Source organism: Asterias rubens, chromosome 3, assembly GCF_902459465.1.
Source record: "Asterias rubens chromosome 3, eAstRub1.3, whole genome shotgun sequence".
NCBI lineage: Eukaryota > Metazoa > Echinodermata > Asteroidea > Forcipulatida > Asteriidae > Asterias > Asterias rubens.
The window spans coordinates 9,040,123-9,060,798 of NC_047064.1; the positions used below are offsets into that span (position 1 = coordinate 9,040,123).

At 38.7% G+C, this 20,676-nt stretch overlaps 2 protein-coding genes across 2 annotated transcripts in view; both read right to left on the reverse strand.

Moving 5' to 3' along the window:
• The window catches only part of LOC117287819 (ceramide synthase 1-like), a 30,238-nt gene extending 13,562 nt beyond the window's left edge, over positions 1-16,676 (reverse strand). The window contains exons 1-2 of the mRNA XM_033768353.1: positions 15,996-16,676; positions 3,635-3,794 (exon numbers count right to left, since the gene is read on the reverse strand). Coding sequence (XP_033624244.1) covers positions 3,635-3,794; positions 15,996-16,244 — 409 coding nt within the window. The 5' untranslated portion in view covers positions 16,245-16,676. The remainder of the gene's footprint in view (positions 1-3,634; positions 3,795-15,995) is intronic.
• Positions 16,677-19,644: 2,968 nt separating this feature from the next.
• LOC117288047 (vicilin-like seed storage protein At2g18540) lies at positions 19,645-20,676 on the reverse strand. The gene has a single exon (XM_033768730.1). The coding sequence runs from the start codon at positions 20,674-20,676 to the stop codon at positions 19,645-19,647; it is 1,032 nt and encodes a 343-aa protein (XP_033624621.1).

Below are 20,676 nucleotides of genomic sequence, written 5' to 3' on the forward strand. Positions count from 1 at the left end.
ACAAACACTGCATAAATGATGAGTTCCTGTTTTTGTAGCTGGAACCTGGTGATCGAGTAACAGATCTCAATAAACTATCCATCTATACAGTTGTTTTAAAGTTTTATTATCCCAATTTAAGTGTCCATGCCATGTGATTTGTACATAAAATAAAAAGAACGGTAGATCTTCAACTTGGTTAAAAACAAGGTCTGAGTTGAAGTTGAAAACACCACCAATTCAATTAATGTGTTTCACTGTTTTTAAGTTATAAACCACCAGGGATTTAAGTACATTCCTTGTCAACAACTAAAAATAAATTGGTTTCATATGTTAGCTATAACTTCTAAATGGTACGGAAGTTGTGACATGTTCATGTTTGCTTGGAATTGCCCATGTGCATTACGTTTAGACTTTCTCTATGGTCTGACAATACAGCACTTCCTAACTGATGACCCAAAACAACCAACCCACGTGGTGCATGTATCAGAATACAATGGGATTTTTCCCTGCCTAAATAAAATACAGGTCATGGCAGCCTAACCTTAGCCCAAAATAGTTTTCTTCAATAAGTAAACAAGTTTTGTACTTTGCACACTTGACTTCAGGATGTGCTTAAAGGCACTGGACACTATTAGTAATTGTCAAAGATTAGTCTTCTAACGTGGTGTATCTCAACATGCAAAAAATAACAAACCTTTGAGAATTTGAACTCAATAAGGGACTTTCGGGACGCTTGGTGGCAGCAGACTTACCAGGTAAAATCCATTGTTCTCGGTAATGTGCGCATGCTCAGAACTATGTAAACAATGGAAATTTACCTGGTAAGTCTGCTGCCACCTAGCGTTCCGAAGTCTCCCATTGGGTGTCAAAACTGCAAGAGAACAATGGAAGCAAGTCGCACGAGTTGTGTGCTCTCTGATACTTTTCGTGAGAAATTACTTCTTTCTCAAAAACTAGGTTACTTCAAAGGGAGCTGTTTCTCGCAATATTTTATACTATCAACAGCTCACCATTGCTCGTTATCAAGTAAGTTTTAAAGCTAACAATTGTTTTGAGTAACTACCAATGTTGTCCAGTGCCTTTAAAGGCAGTGAACACTATTGGTAATTAATCAAAATAATTATTGGCATAAAACCTTACTTGGTATCGAGTAATAGAGAGAGGTTGGTAGTATAAAACATTGTGAGAAATTGCTCCCTTTGAAGTTGAGTAGTTTTCGAGAAAGAAGTAATTTTCCACGAATTTGATTTCGAGACCTCAAAATTAGAATTTGAGGTCTCGAAATCAGGCATCTAAAAGCACACAACTCTGTGTGACAAGGTGTTTTTTCTTTTATTATTATCTCGCAACTTCGACGACCAATTGAGTTCAAATTTTCACAGGTTTGTTATTTTATGTATGTTGAGATACACCAACTGTGAAGACTCGTCTTTGACAATTACCAATAGTGTACATTGTCTTTAATGTTCTAGTTCGCGCACATGACCACCAATATGCAGTGAGAACTTCAAAGGAAAGCAATAAGCGCCTGACTGCCTCCCAGCAGTTTTTAAACAAACCCTTGGCAAAACCGAACATCAAACAGTGGAACAATGGCGCTCAGATGATATGCAGTGGTGTGATTAGAAAAGTTATTTTCGGCACTGATCTGTGGTGCAAATACCAGTAGCAAACTTTTTAGTGCCATACTTGCTGGAATACACCCAAAGAAATAAGCCATCCCTACTAGGGGCCAACATTTAAAACATTAAATTCTTGTTATTTTAAGCTACAAATTCTAATGACCCTTTTAAAAAACAAGCTGGAATGAAACTCTTGCACACAACTTTAAAGGGTTTTGATACCCTTTGTTTTAGGCCACCACATGATCTCTACTCTGTGAATGAAGTTGTATATGTAACATAATTTACCTATCTGTACAAGTTTAATAATAATAATAATAATAATAATTAATAATTAATAATAATTAACCATTCTTATATAGCGCATAACACATAGAAATCAAACATGTCCCTAAGCGCTCTTGAGAAAAACACAACAGAATACAAAGACCAGATGTACTGGGTAACAAACAAATGGATGAATTAAATGTTAAACAAGTGCGTCTTTAAAGCAATCTTAAACTTAATAATGGAGTTTTAGCTTCTACTGTCTAAGTCAGCAAGTTTTTTGAGAAAGCAGTGAAAATCACAGAGCAATATTTTTTATAGAGAGTCATGTAAAAATGGTATTAATTTAGTAACACTAGTACTGGTAATGATGCTAAAATAATGTTGATCTCCCGGGAAGACAAACATTATTTTCGTGACATCATTTTACTCATTCCTCAAAAACTACAGCACCTTATCAGCTCAATCTGCGGATATCGTGTTTTGTGTCCTACAAAAAGTTCTCAAACCCTTTAACATCGAATGACAAAAATATGACCTTGTCATTGACCAATCCCTATCCTACCAATAACATGAAGTCAACAAACTTTTCTGTTGCCATTTGGATTCAACTTTGACCCCACTGAGTCAGCCTTGTTTGGGGTCCCTGGAAAGTTAAATAGTACTAAAAGTATCTCTTGTACCACCAGTACAAAGTTCAATGATGAGTGATTACATTAAATGCATGAGTAGGTATGTAGGCGTATGTACACTGATAACTCTCAATCAGCATCGATAACATTCCTGTCAGAACACGCCAAAACAGAACAATCATTTATTCTTTCAAACACTAACACCTCGTTCCAACTGGCCCCCGCGTTGATCCCCCAATTCGAAAAAAAAGGGGCGATCAAGACCCTGACAGTGCGATCAAAGGGCGATCAAAGAGAAATAAGCTCCAGTGGGAACACGAGGGCAATCAGGATCTGACCGTGCAATTTTGATCCTCCTCGGGAGTAGGATTGAAGCGGGATCTGATCGCCTTTTTGGATTAATGGGCGATCAAAAGTCTAGTGGGAACGCAAATTGCGATCAGACCCCGCAATTTGCTAGCAAAACAGAGCATACAGCCCTGTACACAAGTGGGATCGCGACATGATTTCACGCCTGCAACTAATCTTGTTGCGGGATCCTGATCTCGCAGTTGTAGGTCCAGTGGGAAGGCCACGTCATAATTCTTCAAAAAAAGATATCTGTAATTCCTACCTTAAGTGCTTTGTCCTTGGGATAGAAAATTAAGGGCTATGTTTCAGTGTGGTAATGATCTGCAAGTTCTAAGTAACTGGAAACCCAAACAGGCCCTGTGAACCTTAAACAGACTGATCCAATGAGCTCAACCTCCATGATCCGCCAAAGCAATTGTCTATCAATCAATGTCATCCATTTTTGTAATGGGACTTCAGCTTATCAGACATTTGAGTAAATTTTGCAGTTGTGATTGGTCAATCCCATTAATGGGCACAGTTCCTTGGATTGGTTCTTGTGTGTGGATTGATGCAATGGTTTAATTGGTCGACTACATCTGTACGGGATGTTGGTCTCTTGACCGTCTGAAAGTTCGTGTTCGAGTTTGATATCTGCCCACAACAACTGGAGCCCTAGACTAAGAACCCTAGTTCGTCTTTGTTGTGTGAAAAGGGCTTTAAAACATACAGCACAATCAATGCATAATCAGAGTGTGGGTTTTAGAGAATTAGGATAAATGCATATATAAAAAGACAAACCTTTGAACATTGTGTGTGGCTTGGTGAAAAAATCCGGGTAGCGACTTAACAGGACATAGGCAGCAAAACTCCATGTAACACAGTGACACATGCAACGCCATGCACTCTCTGGTAACTTGTTGATGTTGTCTTCACGCAGCTTTCCCCAAACTGCAAGAGGCTGTCAAGAAAAAGAAAGAAAGGAAAACTAATTTAGTACAAATAGTGCAAATTTCCAATACAATTTTTGTCCTTGTATAGAAGTGCCCCTTACCAGAGCTAAAGTGCCATGCAGGGTTTGCCCTGAAATCAACTGACTGGCCAGCAGGACCAGTTGGCTTGTCATCTTGCAAGACAATCAGGTTTTTTTCACTGGTCAATATTTAAAGACAATGGACACTATTGGTAATTTTATTGTCAAAAACCCAGTCTTCTCACTTGCAGTATCTCAACATATTTATAAAATAACAAACCTGTGAAAAGTTGAGCCCAATCGGTCATCGAAGTTGCGAGATAATAATGACAGATGCTTGATTTCGAGACCTCAAATTCTAAAATATTTCCATCTATGAAATGACGTAATGAGCTGTTCTGACCAATAATTGATATTCAAAATGTTCAATGTCAGTCAGTCCCACACCAGACCTTTCTAAAAAATAGCAGACGTTTGTAGGAAATTTATGCAACCACATGATCTCACGGAGTGCCTGAGGACTGAGTCAGCAGACAGACTGCCTTAGTGAATAAAGTCCTTGTGAGAATTATCATAACTTGAATGTGACACACTCTATGAATGTGACATATGGGTTTGCAAATGAGTGACCAAAACCACATTGCACAAAGCATGAGATACATCCACACTGTATTGTACGTACATTTCATTGAACCAACCAAACCATTCCTACATGGCTGTTTACACACGTAGGTAAGGGCTGCAGTCCCTAAACCTTAAACCCGCGACAGTACTTTGTTAAAAAAAAAAAATAGGACACCAAAGGTTGTGCAGACAACGAAGGATTTATTTTTAGTACTTTAAAAACTCTTGATAACACACTTCATGTTGCCTTTGCCACACCTTTAAGTTGAACTTTAGTCAAAAGATAACCCGAGTTCATGAATAAAAATTCATATTTGTTGAAAGAGCAAGGTCATTTGTAATTTGCAAAGGGCACTTCCATTGGAAAATCTATTTAAAGTCTATTGGGGAACTTGTGGCCCTTTTCGAAATGACTAGACTCGGCTTTGGATTTGGCCCAGGCTAGCTTGGCCCCTCGGTTGTTTTGATAATTGTGCATGCTTTGCGTATGCTTTTCAGACGAGAGGGCCCCGGCCTGAAGCCGAATCCAAAGCCGAAGCCAAGGTTTCGAAAAAGGCCTATGACTTGAAGCTTTGGATTTTGTCCCTTTCAATTCCGGAAAGGGGGGGGGGGGGCGGGGGCAGGGCAGCTGGGGAGGGGGTGGAGCTGGTGAGGGAAATTGGGGACAATTATGATTATTACATACATTTATTTTGTAAATTTTTAATTCTTCATTCTAAATCTAAATGCTATAGAATTTGTCCCTTTTGATATTCCTGGCACTACGTTCAAAACTCCTCCCCAGCTAGCCCCTATCCAATTCGCCCGAGGCCACTACATGTAAATGGAGGAAAACACAATGACATGCAAAGTGGAATATTCTTCCCAATCATTGTTCTTCATTGTTTACAAGGACAGTTGTATTAATCTAATGCAAAACCTTTCCAGAAATTATGGTCAAATATTAAAGTGTACAGAACAGTGAATCATTTCAGTCAAAATAATATTGGTTTTAGCAAATTGGTAATACTCAAAAAAATTGTTAGCATAAAAACTTACTTGGTAACAAGCAATGGAGAGCTGTTGATAGTATAAAACATTGTGAGAAACGACTCCCTCTGAAGTAATGTAGTTTTAGAGAAAGAAGTAATTTTTCAGAATTAGATTTGAGGTCCCAAAATCAAGCTTCTGAAACCACACAATGTGATAAGGATTTTTTCTTCCATGATTAACTCTCAACTTCGACGACCAATTGAGGTCAAATTTTCACTGGTTTGCTATTTTGTGCATTGTATGTTGAGGTACACCAAGTGAGAAGACTAGTCTTTGACAATAACCAATAGTGTCCAGTGTCTTTAAGTGAATGGTTTATCAGTTCTGAATACCAGTGTCTTGTAAACACACCAATGACGTGTATAGAGAAATTGGCCCCTTTAAAATGGTAAGTCATCTTTACATCGTTTTGGTTTTTTGTTTTACAAATCAACAAAGAAACTGAGTCTGGAAGGGAAAGTGGTCGGTTTCTTCTTGGAAATCCGAGGGCAGAGATTATGCATCCATCGCATTACAGAGGGCCTTTTTTGAAGTGATTTATGGGGAAAACTAAAAGGTCAACAAACTTTTGGTCTCAATGCAGCATCTGCCACACGTCCCCCCCCCCCCCATATTTAAAGGCTTGTAAAGCAACAAGTTCATAGTTTTACATGTACTGTTTTTATGTACATCTTCAGATGGTATTTTGTGTGACTGGTGATAGTTTGCACACTCCGGTTTAAAGCCATTAAGGAACCAAAACTGGGCAGAAAGTTACGGGTGCAATTTGCTGTTAACGGACACTACAGGGTAAACTGCAGACTGCACACACAATGCATTGCTGTTAGTGTTACTACCAATATCAAATGTGTGCAGAAGAGCCTTGTATAGTACACACATGTAGGTCAACAGTTTGCCAAAAATACAACTTTATCTTACAATTATAATCTGCAGATTGCAATTTTTTTATTTTTATTTTTAACAAAAAATATTATCATGGTGTTTTGTCTCGCACTTTATTTTAGAGGAAATTTCCATAAATTCTAATTAAACATTCAATAATGTTCAAGGCCACCCGGTGTTGTTAAAATTCTATTTGATTTGCAGGGGAAAATAAATTACAGCATCACTCTTTCTGTAGGGCCTACATGTAAAAATGTGATGTCATCTTTAAACAATGCAGTTTGGTTACTGCCTAACTACCACTGGCAGTAATGCTGCACTCATTAAGTAAGAACTAGTGCTTCAAGTGTCAAGTTACACACTAAAAAATACAAAGCTTTAGTTTCAAACCCTTAAAGGCGCTGCAGCTGAATTTCACAAAACGCTATGATTAATCCTATCTTGAGCCCGTCCTAACTTAGGATGGGTTCAATGTGTCCTACGTATTTGGATACAGAACTTAACTCATCCTTAATCCTAAGTTAGGAAGAGTTTGGTGAAATCGACGGCAACTTTGGTAGTTATCAAAGACCAGTCTTCTCAATTTGTGTATCTCAAAAGATGCATAAAATAACAAACCTTTGCATCAAACCTTTGGAATATTTGGACACAATTGGCTGTCGAAGTTGCGAGAAAATAATGAAAGAAAAAACACCCTTGTCGCACAAGCTGTTGCAATTAAAATATTTTAGTGAGAAATAACTTCTTTCTCAAAAACTACGTTACTTCAGAGGAAGCAGTTTCTCATAATGTTTTATACTATCAACAGCTCTCTATTGCTCGTCACCAAGTAAGTTTTTATGCTGACAATTATTTTAAGTATTTACCAATAGTGTCCAGCGCCTTTGAAATGAGGTACATTGTAATATTAATTTAACAATAACAAGAGTAGGCCTTCACAGACATGCAACTTTGTAAATATTTTGCAAAATACAAGGCAATGTCTAAGCTGGCAAACCTAAAGCCTCAGTGTTTTTCAGTTTTCTAAAATTTAAAAACCCTCTGGCAGGGACACTGTCAACTGTACCTGTACTAAAACAAATAATGACGTAAGCACGTATAGCTGCACCTGCAGTAAGAGTGACTCTTGTTAAATAATACAAATTTATGTGTGAAGATTAACTCAATTAGGCATGCAACTACTTGACAACATTCATAGGAAGATCGCAGTCCTTTTGGAGTATATCATTTTTAAGGTCTAAAAAAAAATAGTATGTAAATAAAATAAAAAACGCTTTGTTTGCTAATTAAGTGTTTCAAAAGAAAATGTATTACTCTTGTTAATGGGTTGATACTTTGTTTGAAATAACCTCAGAGCACCATGGGTGCCTGGGGCTCTATACCCCTCAGGGACCCAAGAAAGATCACAGGAATGTTATTGGGATACCAGGGCACTGCAAAAGTGTATTGTCATTAATATTTTAAAATGCACTACATATAATAACAACTAGTTTAAAGACAGTGGACACTATTGGTAATTGTCAAAGACCAGTCTTCTCACTTGGTGTATATCAACATATGCATAAAATAACAAACATGTGAAAATTTGAGCTCAATTGGTCGTGGAAGTTGCGAGATAATAAGGAAAGAAAAAACACCCTTGTCACACGAAGTTGTGTGCTTTTAGATGGTTGATTTCGCAACCTCAAATTCTAAATCTGAGGTCTCGAAATCAAATTTGTGGAAAATTACTTCTTTCTCGAAAACTATGTCACTTCAGAGGGAGCCGTTTCTCACAATGTTTTATACTATCAACCTCTCCCGATTACTCGTCACAAGAAAGGTTTTATGCTAATAAATATTTTGAGTAATTACCAATAGTGTCCACTGCCTTTAAGGTAGGCCTTCATCAAATCGCCACAACCCTCCTTGCTTTAAATAGCTGTCAAATATCGTCACTGGTCAGTCTTTTATTTCCCTATTCTCAAACTGCTGGTGCTTTGTTTCCTTCCCGACTTCTTGATGGCCATTAATACAAATTGGCATTCATTTATTGCAAATGAAAAAAAAACAGGCAACATGGGCCCATTTTCATAGAGTTGCTTATCTGCCGATTTTTTGTGCTTACTGTGCGATTTCCATTTCATAGCGCTGCTCACCGTAAGCACACGAAAAAGGCGTGCTAACCTTCTGGTGCTTACTGCACGAAAATAAATGACCTGACAATGCAAATCCATGGTGAATGTGCAAGATGGCAGCCTAATTGTCTTGCTAACCTGTGAAATACGCTTTCTGCTACAGTAAGCACAACAATTTGCTTATAAAACATTAAACAGCTCTATGAAATTGGGCCCAGGTTTGTCGTTAATTAGCATGATGCTCTAAAGGTATTAAGTGATTACTGCCACATTGATAATGCACAACGTCTCATTGTCACACTGGGGTTTATGGGTTAGGGACCATCATAAGGTTGAACAGAACAGACACCAAATAAACCTTGGGTTAAGTACTCAGGGCAGTTGGTCAGCATTGTCCTAGTGTCCTTTCAGTCAACCTCTTTAAGCACACTTTCAACAGCAGGAACAATACGCATCATATAATATGATTGTATGTGTTGTTGGGTGTTCTTACAGGGTTCGTTTTAGGCTAAAATCCATAAGTTCCTCAATTCTGATCAATAATAAATGATCTCCACCATATACCACTTGTTTAGTAGCACCGCCCCAGTTTTGGATATGGAGCCCTTGCCCTTTTTGCATTATCAATGTAAAAATAAATAACTGAGGTCAGTAGAATGATGATCAACAGAAAACCTTAAAATAGCTCTACGGCGGACATTGTACGCAGACATTGTACAGTACTTGTAAGTCGTCACGCAAGGTTGTTATTAATTATAAACATTGCATACGAATCTGTTATAAAATACACGAATCAGGCATAATGAGGCCGAACTGTATAGGTATCAGACAATTCTAAATGGAGTGTGTGTTTGAGTCCAAGTCCTAGTCATGAGACTGTCACTTTGGGCACTGTCACAAAGGGCAAGACATTTTAAAGGAACTTAAAGGAACACGTTGCCTTGGATCAGTCGAGTTGGTCTTTGAAAAATGTTTGTAACCGTTTGTTATAAATTGCATAATAGAAAGATGATTTAAAAGTAGAATACAATGATCCACACAAATTTGCCTCGAAATTGCGTGGTTTTCCTTTAACTTTGCGAACTAACACGGTCGGCCATTTATAAGTTTGACTCCCTTAAATGGCCGACCATGAATTGTTAGTCGACGAGGTACGTGTAAAAAGAAAACCCTGCAGTTTCGAGTGATACTTGTGTGGATCAGTATATTCGACTTTTAAAATATCTTTCAAATCATATGCATTTTATAACAAACGGTTACAAACGCTTTTCAAAGACCAACTCGACCGATTCAAGGCAACGTGTTCCTTTAAACTACAAGTATGGCACCAAGTTTACACTCAATCCAGAAAGGTGGATTGAGATCCAATATTTTCATATCCAAGAGCTACTGCAGCAACCATCACCTTTGCTTGCCACAGCTTAAGCCCGATTCATACTTCTTGCGAATGCGCATGCGATACAAATTTTGACGTTACATATTCGCAGCAGTTGACTTGTGCTCAACTTCTGCAAAACATTTGCTGCGAAAACAGCCCTGTGACAGCAAAACTCATGTATCGCATTTGTAAGAGGACCATACATTGTTTACGTACTGTTTGTTTTTGTCGTTCTTATTGTACAATGTAATTTTGCTGTGTTTTGCTTACTCTTTTTAGCTTTAAAATGTTTATAATAATTATGTAAAATTCTATACGGCATTTTTTATGTAAGACGCTATATTAAAAATAAATTATTATTATTATTATTATTATTAACCAGGCTTCATACAGTGCTTTAAAGGAACAAGTTGCCTTGGATCGGTCGGGTTAGTCTTTGAAAAGCGTTTGTAACCGTTTTTTTATAAAATGCACATGGGTAGAAAGATGTTGTAAAAGTAGAATACAATGATCCACACAAACATGCCTCGAAATTGCACGGTTTTCCTTTTACCTTGTAGACTAACACGTCCGCCATTTATGGGAGTCAAAATTTTGACTCCCATAAATGGCTGACCGTGTTTGTTCGCACAGTAAAAGGAAAACCACACAATTTCGAGGCAAACTTGTGTGGATCATTGTATTCTACTTTTAAAACATGTTTCCAACCATATGCATTTTATAAAAAAGGGTTAAAGACGCTTTTTATAAACCAACTCGTCCGATCATTTTCTTCCCTTTCAAAGCTACCATATAAAATGTACAATCACATCACCCAGCACAGCTATGTCAATGCGGAGATGATCTTCCCTTGATCTTATCCAAGAATACAACATAAGGCCGGGGTTGGTTTCACAAAAGAGCTAAGATTGATCGTAACTGTTATTCAATCGTAGTTTGCTTAATAATAGTAAATGTGATGTCACAATGCAAGTCGCTACGGTTAAACTGACAATTTTGTCTTACGTTGGATTTTAATGCTTTGATATACTGAGCCGCGGACATCTAAACGTATACCTACACTGTTAAGTTCTATAATACATGTACTGTACATGTATGATAAGTCTGGATCACCAGTCTGGATCATATTGAATTTCCAGAGGATCTTTACCTACTTCATGTCTCTAATGCCTTCTCTGGAACATGGCCTACAAACATCTAGTGCCACCTCACCGTATGCACTTGAAAGCAAATGTTCTATGGGTACTTCTTATAAAGAACCAGTGAAAAAAACCGAGGCCAAGTTTTTTAGTCTGCCTTAGTACTCCAGGGGCATTAAACTGCACTCACCGACAATATGAATTACAATGTACAAGCTCCTCTGCTGCATGCGTCACACCAATGATTACACAACCTGCACATATGAGAGCCATTTGCGTTCACTACAAAATAGCATTAATCGTCCCATCGCCTTGCTGCATAGAATTTGAGGTATCAATATGTATTGGGTTTGCGGTAACACCATGTGTGTGCATCTACTTTGCCAGGTAGAGTTTGTACTTTAGAGAAGAACTGTCTTGGCTGATGAGTAGATTTATGGGATTGTTCGGGAGACTTCCCAGTTCTGGAAAAACTGTCCTGCTTTTTAACTACTATTGGGCGGAAGGTATAGAAAATTGGCAGGGACTACTACTATTTACTTTAGCTCAGACTCAGAGGACCATTAATAACTGCACTACCACGCAGTGACTTCTTAAATTGGTCTCAACGTTTCGACTAGCTTGCTCTTGTCATCGTCTAGAGACTTCAATTATCAATACCTCAGTTTCTTTCTTCTTTCTTTGTCCTCTTTTTAATTCTGAGACATGCCGCTTACAACTTCCTCTGTATAACCTCAAGAACCAGCCAAGAAGTGGTTTCTTCCTTCCATTTTGCGCTGTCTTTCTTTTTCAGGCCACATACAAATTATGTACATGTACCTGCACTCTGAGTTTTAAGCTATAGAACATATTATTTATGATGGAACTTGGATTGGTAGATTCAAATTCCCTAGTGGACAGCAAGGTACTTAAAAACGTAGCAATTGCATCTTGATTTTAAGAAAGTTTGAAATGCAAATTAAAATGTGTTTTAGGGGTTAAAATTTGACATGGTGATCCTTAATTGATTTAAATAGGATGTTGTAGACATTGACAAAGGCAAAGATTAAGCAAGATGGCTACACACTGGCATGGAGGAAGAGATCTCACCTGTGGGTGATTCTATAGTCTCCAATACAGTTTACTGTGTGCATTCACCCATCAACCTCTATTGATCTTGGATCATACACAACTGGCTTCATTTGAATACAGTAGCATTGTGATCACCTGATACCAAACAGTCACCAAAGAGCCCATGCTGATATGCAGGGTGACCATGTACATGTACCTGCACTGAAAAACAAGTACAACTGTACTTATACGTACTACACATGATGTCGGATGTGTACAAAACCTTTTGTTTGGTCAAAGGGTGTCTTCTATTTTAGAGATAATGGTCAAGGACAGAGAAAGTAGAAGAAAAACACTGTATAGGCATATTGGTAATTTTGCACAGTGAATAAGTTTTAAAGGCAGTGGACACTATTGGTAATTGTCAAAGACTAGCCTTCACAGTTGGTGTATCTCAACATATGCATAAAATAACAAACCTGTGAAAATTTGAGCTCAATCGGTCATCAAAGTTGCGAGATAATAATGACAGAAAAATAACCCTTGTCACACCATAGTTGTGTGCGTTTAGATGGTTGAGTTCTAAATCTGAGGTCTCGAAATCAAATTCGTGGAAAATTACTTCTTTCTCGAAAACTATGGCACTTCAGAGGGAGCCATTTCTCACAATGTTTTATACCATCAACCTCTCCCAATTACCCGTCACCAAGAACAGTTTTTTGCCAATAATTATTTTGAGTAATTACCAATAGTGTCCACTGCCTTTAACGTGCACGATCTACTCTAAGAGCAACTCAGCTCCACTGAATCATGGTAGAGCCCTCTTAAATAATGTTTACAATAATGTGTACTCCCACTTGAAGTGAAATGTATTATTTCGAATACAAGCTCTTAATTATTACTTTTGTACATTTGCGGTAACATTTTAAACTATTTTCTCTAGCTGTCATTAATGATATCAGGAGAATGCTTTTGTCTGTCGATTAACCTTAACAAAAGGCTTTAACGTTCAGATAAATATACATGTAGCGTACATGTATGTCTGCTTGTTTCAAGTGGTGTACTGTCTTATTAAAGACTGGGCGAGTAGTGCATTTTACTACTTGACTAGTCGCACCTCAAATAGTCGCAACTTCGACACCAGTCACAACTAATTTTTAATTCTCAAGATGCATTGCGCCATATTGTTTGACGTAGGTACATTATCTAATAACATTCACGCTGAAGGATTGAAGGGTTGTGTCATTGGTGTCTGATTTTAGTCGCAAATTTTTTTGTAGAAGTCGTGGCGGCACGATTAAAACCAAGTAGTTGAAAAAAGTCATCTGTATCAAAAGCGGATATGACTAAATTGAATTGCAGTGTCTGATCCACCTTTGTGAAAACACTCGTTTCTGTAGTCCACCCATTGCAGGGTTTGACATTCCTCAAAAGGTGGGTTAACAGTGCAGGATCTTGAACTACGTCCTATTTTCCTACAAGCTGGTCTCCCTGAGTCTATGGAGGTCCACCAAGCCTTAGACATCGAGATGTTTTTATAGGATCCCCAAGAAGTTGAAAAAGGGTAGTTGCAACTCTATCTCGACTTAGACACTAGTCACACAAGCCGCCCAGGCTTTAATCTTATTATTGACGGTTTAACATGGATCTACTGAGTGGTAGTGTGGTTTGGTTTGTGTTTACATTTCACAGTTATGTGTATAGAGTTGGCCACTGCTGCCTCTGTACAGATAAGACAGTTTATAAATCAAATCAAATCAAAACCCAGTCCTCAACAATGTTCAACACCAACAGAACTTAGCTGGCCAGGTGTACATTATGCAATAAAGGAACCTACATTTTGCACTAAATTGGCCTGTAAAAGCTACCTTGCATGACCAATGAGGATATTGCAAATATTAGGGCCTACCACACAACAGAGCTTACTTTGTAAGTCAAAAGGCTTTCAGTGTGGCTGGGCCAATGATTTGGAACAATCTCCCAACTGCCATTAGGGAATCTACTACTCTTTCTGCATTTCATAATGTCCTTAAAGACAGTGGACACTATTGGTAATTGTCAAAGACCAGTTTTCTCACTTGGTGTATCTCAACATATACATAAAATAACAAACCTGTGAAAATTTGAGATCAATCGGTCATCGAACTTGCGAGATATTAATGAAAGAAAAAAACACCCTTGTCAAACGAATTTGTGTGCTTTTACATGGTTGATTTCGAGACCTCAATTTCTAAATCAAATTCGTAGAAAAACCCTTCTTTCTCGAAAACTATGTCACTTCAGAGGGAGCCGTTTCTCACAATGTTTTATACCATCAACCTCTCCCAATTACTCATTACCAAGAAATGTTTTATATAATGCTAATAATTATTTTGGGTAATTACCAAAAGTGTCCACTGCCTTTAAGACTAACCTTTTTCACAATTAATTTCTTTCTAGTGCGCTATGATCTAGATGGAATTGCGCCTTATAAATTTTAATTGTTATGTTACACGTATGTTAAGTGTGCATTCTGATTGACCAAATCTGTTTCAATAAAAAAATTCCTACACTATTCGCTGTGCCACCAATTACCCATTTCAAGGAGGCAATTTTATCACTGAGATTTAAATCACACAATTAAAATCATGTGATGGTATGTGTAGGCATTGTTAAGTTAACCTTCATACACCTGGATGAAACTGTGAACCATTCATCAAAAATGCTGCAGAATATGTACCCTGCATTCAAAGTGCATAGTACAAACAAAACATGATGAGCATCCATCATTTATAGGCCCCTGCTAGTGCTAGCCCCTACTCCCTTTTTTATCGAGTAAGAAACAACAAGATTCCATCCTAATCAAATAAAACTTTTTGACAATTAAACAAGTTAATTCAAAGACTGCCAAATATTAAACAAAACTGTATCTGGTCATCTTAAGGGTGCAGGTTTCCTGTAGTGTGGGAGGAAACCCAGTCCTTAGTTCAAAGACATTTCTGATTTAAAGAGAGATCTCCATCTCCATTGGTTCAGTCAGCAAAATATCCTGCCGGATACATCTAGGATACATCTGGACTTTTCTTCTTTAAAAATAGACCATCTTACATTTAAAAGTAATATTTCTGGAACCAACTTGGTCCTAATGCGATTCGTCCTAACAATGTCGCTGAGCTGAGCTCTGTTTCTTGAAGTACTTCTATGGGGTTAAGTAAAACTTTGCAATAAAAAAAAATGAAAGTGAAACAAACAAATCAATACGTTACTCACATGCCAGGCTTGTACTCGTATAGGAAGAAGAAGAAGATTTTTTAAATAGATTTATATTTTGAATAATGCTATTTAAAACACCCATGATTGCATTATTTGTGCAACGAATAACTTCTGTATGGCGCCACCACTTTTTCACTCATTTTTACAAAAGGGGATATCTCATTAAGGTAAATTAGATACTATATTATTTCATATCGAATGAAAAAGTGGTGGCGCCATACGGAAACTTTTCCTGTGCAACTGTTGTTGAATGTTAGCAACAAAATAAGCAGTTCCCGCACATTAAGGCTACTCCTATATATAAAACTGAGGTTCATAAATCATAGCGGAACGAACCTCATCATAGTTCTAGGTAGTAGTCCGTAGTATGATTAGGGGTTAAAAGGCAAGCTCAATTTATATCAAATATGTCAACCCCTTGAGCATGCATGGACCATGGTCAGTGACTGTGACACCGACCATGGAGGTAGCCTACTAGCCCACCTTGTTGAGCTGTTAATGGCTCCGCTTTTAACATCGGTCTCATCACTGTCACCATTATATGGTAACAGGTGACAGTGATGAGACCGATGTTAAAAGCGGAGCCATTAACAGCTCAACGAGGTGGGCTCTACTGTATAGTAGCCTCCATGATGAACCGACAGTGTCAAGTATTTACTGCAATGTAACGGAGTGTACTTATACTAAGCAAACATTTTTAGTAAAAAAAACATACCTTAAAAACCTTTGTTGTCATCAAAACTCTCATTAGTGTCCAAATAATTGCCAGGGAGAATGGCAATTTCAGTTCCTCCCAAGAAATGGGCACACAATACGTTCTGACATCTCCGACAAATCCGTCGGGGTGGCTCGGCTCGTGTTGGTAGTAATGCCACAAATCGGGGACGACCACCGTCACAAGTCTGTGATATTCTGGGTACAGCACGAGACTATCCATGGTTATTGTCAGATTGTCAAAGAGCATTCCAAACAAATACCTCACTCAAAATGGACAGCAACTATCTTTGTTAGGCGGGAATATTTCTGAGATAAAAACGATGTGTCTGTTGTTGTTGTCTTGGGTGTTTTCTTGAACGGCTTCTAAAATCGAAAAACACGTTCACACACGCACAGTTACAACGTTCGTCATCTTCTTCGTTCGTCGGCACTGGACTTCCGCGTTCCACCAAACAGCAAAAGACACTTGTCCAATCAGGTCCTAATTGTCAAACTAGTTTAATCCCCTGCTGCAAAGTGTAAACTACAAGGGGTACCCAAATAACTGATAGTGAACAAAAAGAGTAAACAATCGTGACGTCCTCTCTAATCTGTGTCCTGGCTGGCACTAGCAGAAATGTCCGTGATAATAATTATACAACGCAGAGCATGAGAGTCAAAATTCACCGGCCAACGGCTACATGATCATCAATGCATGCGCATGTGAATCGGACGATATGACGTCAATCCCCCACAGTTGGTTCAGTATCTGGTGACCCCCCGAGGAGGTCAACCATGAATCGAGGGGGTGGGGGCGGGGGTTGTTAATTTCAACACAAAAATACAATAATAGTGAAACTAGCTAGGTTTTACCATTCTACCTCCATAGTTTTACGACGGAACACGACAGTTTTACGACGGAACAGGACAGTTTTTCTTTGAATCGTATAAAAAAAAAATGGTACGTGCGGGTGTAGTTCACGTGGGCGGGGTCGTTCGGATCGAATACAGCGCGGCGTATACCAAAACCCTCGTTTATGTTTTGAGCGCGAATGAGGGCGGGCACAGGCCGCGTGTGTGACGACTCAGTGTGGAGAGGGGAGCCTTCACAATTCGAGTCCATTATTTTATGAATTTGTTTGCCTACTTCTACTCTGAAAATTCGGATGTCGGACACTTTCCCTGAACACTTCGTACTCGGGCAGACATAGAGACCATTTCGAAGGCCTATACCATAAAAGCCTTCGAAAGTTTACACTGATTTTTATGTGAGGCGCATTTTCTTGAGGGCTAAAATATGCGACTTTAAGTTTCCACAACAATTCACTTGTACAGTTTGTTTTGTTCCAAGTCTGGCGGCGGCGTTTTGAATTCGAGTGTAGTTTCTCAATGACATAAAACTTGTTAACGACCATGTTATGGTTTTTGAAATAATGATTTTAAATATGTTCTGCGGTATAGGCCTATACTTGACAATAACTCCGGAACTGTTTGTTGCATCATAATTTCAAAGTTTAGTATGGCAGCTTCGGAAATAAGCAGCTTGCTCTAAACAGATGCTCCTCAACAGCGGCCCGAGGGAGATTTTTGTACAAAGAGATGTCAAAGAGACAAACACAATAAATGGTTTGAATAAGGAAGTCTGCGATAGTGATTGGCGATAACTCAGGAACTAAAGGCATGGCAGTGCACAATATTGTACTTCAATCTTCTTTGAATAATACCCAAAGCTTTATATTGCCACTGACTTTGTGTGTGCTAAGCTTCATCGTAAACCGGATGAACAGCAAGTGGGGACGCTCCGAACGCGTCTCAAAAGCATCTCCAACAGGATTTTGCACATAGATATAAAGAGGTGTCAAAGTCAGAGTCAAATGCAAAGTAAAAACGACCACCCGCGTGCAAAGGTGACATCCTGAATTGACATTTACAATGTCAACATCATGCTTACATAGTATCTATGTTTCTGAATAAAAAATGCAAAATAAAAACGACCACCCGCGCACAAAGGTGACGTCCTGAATTGACATTTTCATGTCAACATCATGCTTTATGTTTCTGAAACAAAAATGCAAAGTAAAAACCAATACCCGCGCGCAAAGGTGACGTCCCGAATTGACACCATGCTAACATAGTATCTCTGTTTCTGAAACAAAAATGCAAAGTACAAAACCAATACCCGCGCGCAAAGGTGACGTCCCGAATTGACATTTCCATTGTCAACATCATGCTAACATAGTATCTATGTTTCTGAATAAAAAATGCAAAATAAAAACGACCACCCGCGCGCAAAGGTGACGTCCTGAATTGACATTTCCATTTGTCGTCAACATCATGCTTACATAGTATCTATGTTTCTGAAACAAAAATGCAAAGTAAAAACCAATACCCGCGCGCAAAAGGTGACGTCCCGAATTGACACCATGCTAACATAGTATCTCTGTTTCTGAATCAAAAATGCAAAAAACTAAGACCCGCGCGCAAAGGTGACGTCCTGAATAATGTCAACATCATGCTAACATAGTATCGTTGTTTCTGAAACAAACAAAAACAAAATGTCTGTTTCATATTTTTGTTCAGTTTGTTTCTAGTATGATTCCATTGAAGTGGTTTGTTATGTGGTTTTCTGAATATCTTTTAATAACAGTGTTCCTGTTGTGTGAAGAGGTAATTTGGCCAGTCCCAGCGATCTTGTTATAACATGTAGGTTCAGCAATCCCCTTGTTATAACAACACAATTATTATAACGACAGTCGACTGTGTGACGCGGCGGTCGGTGGGGGCGCTGTCTCTCTCTACAGTATCTCCTACCACTTATCACCGTGATACAAATAAATTTAACTTCCCCAAGTCCGTTGGGCTGATAATTTAGGACAGCTTCTATTACAGCAACTGAACATACATTGTAAAACTTTCCCTTTATATAGGCCGCGAATTTCTTACCGCTTTTTGATTGGCTGAAGGCAGCCACGCAAAATAGGATTCGCGCGCTACGAAAAAAGCAGACAACAATTGCAATAAAACCCTTAATAAAAGGAAAGTTGTAAGGTTTTATACATCGAGATTAAGACAAGTAATGATTGTGAACTTATTTATGAATAACCCCAGGTCTTTCTGCACTTTTACAAGCTTAATTTAAGGAAAGAAAGTCCTAACAGCGTCTCCCTTATTTGGTATGACGAATCACGAGTCATAGACCTAATGAATATTAATGAACTGAGTGTGCAATGGCGGCGCCCATACAACGATCATCTCGTCGCATAGAACTAAAGTAATCTATGAGAATTGTACGGATCTATATCACTTGTTTTTACATGAATTAAATTTTACATCTCAAAGGTAAGTTTTCTACTTGTTTAGGGAGAAATACACAATAATTAAATGAGACAAAATAGACGTGAACTCCGTCTCACGTCACACAGCCGCCTCCCGAGACTTTACGCTGTCCCCAGCGTATTTTAGATTAAAACCCAAATTTTGTCTCACTTAATATAATTCTAGAATAAAAACTTTAAATTTTAAATATTGCGAATTTAGATAATTAATCTGAAACTTCCTCAAAAGGTCTTGTTTACCAGTCCGCAACATAATTTGAACAATAACAATCCTCAACACATTGGAACAATCTGCAACACATATACTTATTACTTTGAAAAACAGTTATAAGTTCACTCCTCTGACAAAACATATTCTTTCTCCCAGGTTTCGGTGTGGTCCTTATACTTCACCGTATGTCGTTCGATGAGTTTTATCACCTTCCCCTTTAATACTGACTTTACTTCTTCGTGGGTTAAGTTCCGATTAAGAGGGTTGGAATCCGGAAACGAGGATGAGTTTGATGCCGAAGATGTTACTGACGATGTTGATGAACATGAGGATGAGGCTGAGGAAGTTGCCGACGACATAGAATGGATTGATGAAGTTGGGCTTGGTGCCTGCTTGGTCGTTAACCGTTTTCCTATTCCGGGTCCTTTTACGGGTGTTTGTGGTCGAACCAAATAGCTTTCTATCTCCTCGTCCAGAAGAGATATTGAGGCGGCATACGCCACAACCTCCTCTTCCCTCTCTTGCATCTCGCCTTCCTCCTCGTTCTCCTCTTTCCTTAGCTCTTCATCTTCGTTCTCTTTTCTTATCTTCTCTTGTTTCTCCTGCTCCTCCTTTTCTCGTTTCTTCTCCTGTTTCTCTTCTTCTCGTTTCTTCTCCTGTTTCTCTTCTTCTCGTTTCCTCTCCTGCTCCTCCTTTTCTCGTTTCTTCTCCTGTTTCTCTTCTTCTCGTTTCTTCTCTTGCTCCTCCCTTTCTCGTTTCTTCTCATGTCTCTCTTCTACGTGTTTCTTCTCCTGTCCCCGTTTCTTCTCTTCCTTCCCTTTCAGCTTGTCCTTTCTCTGTTTTTCTTCCTCTCCATGTCGTTTCTTTCTTTCCTCCTGTGTCTCTTCCTCACTTCGTGGTTTCTTTCTACTTCGTCTCTCCTCTTCTTTTTCTTCCCTCACCCTCTTCCTCACTAGCTCTCTCCCATCCTCCACACCCATGTGTTTGTGTCGGGTATGTCGTTTTAAATCCTCGAATCTGCTAAAATTTGTGGGGGTCGGGCACTGGGGACATCTGTACTTCTCCTTCTCTTGCTTGTGTGTCTCGATGTGGCGGGCTAAGTTCCACCGCCTCCAGAAGGTTTGGCCACATTCAAAGCATTTTAGAGTCTTCAT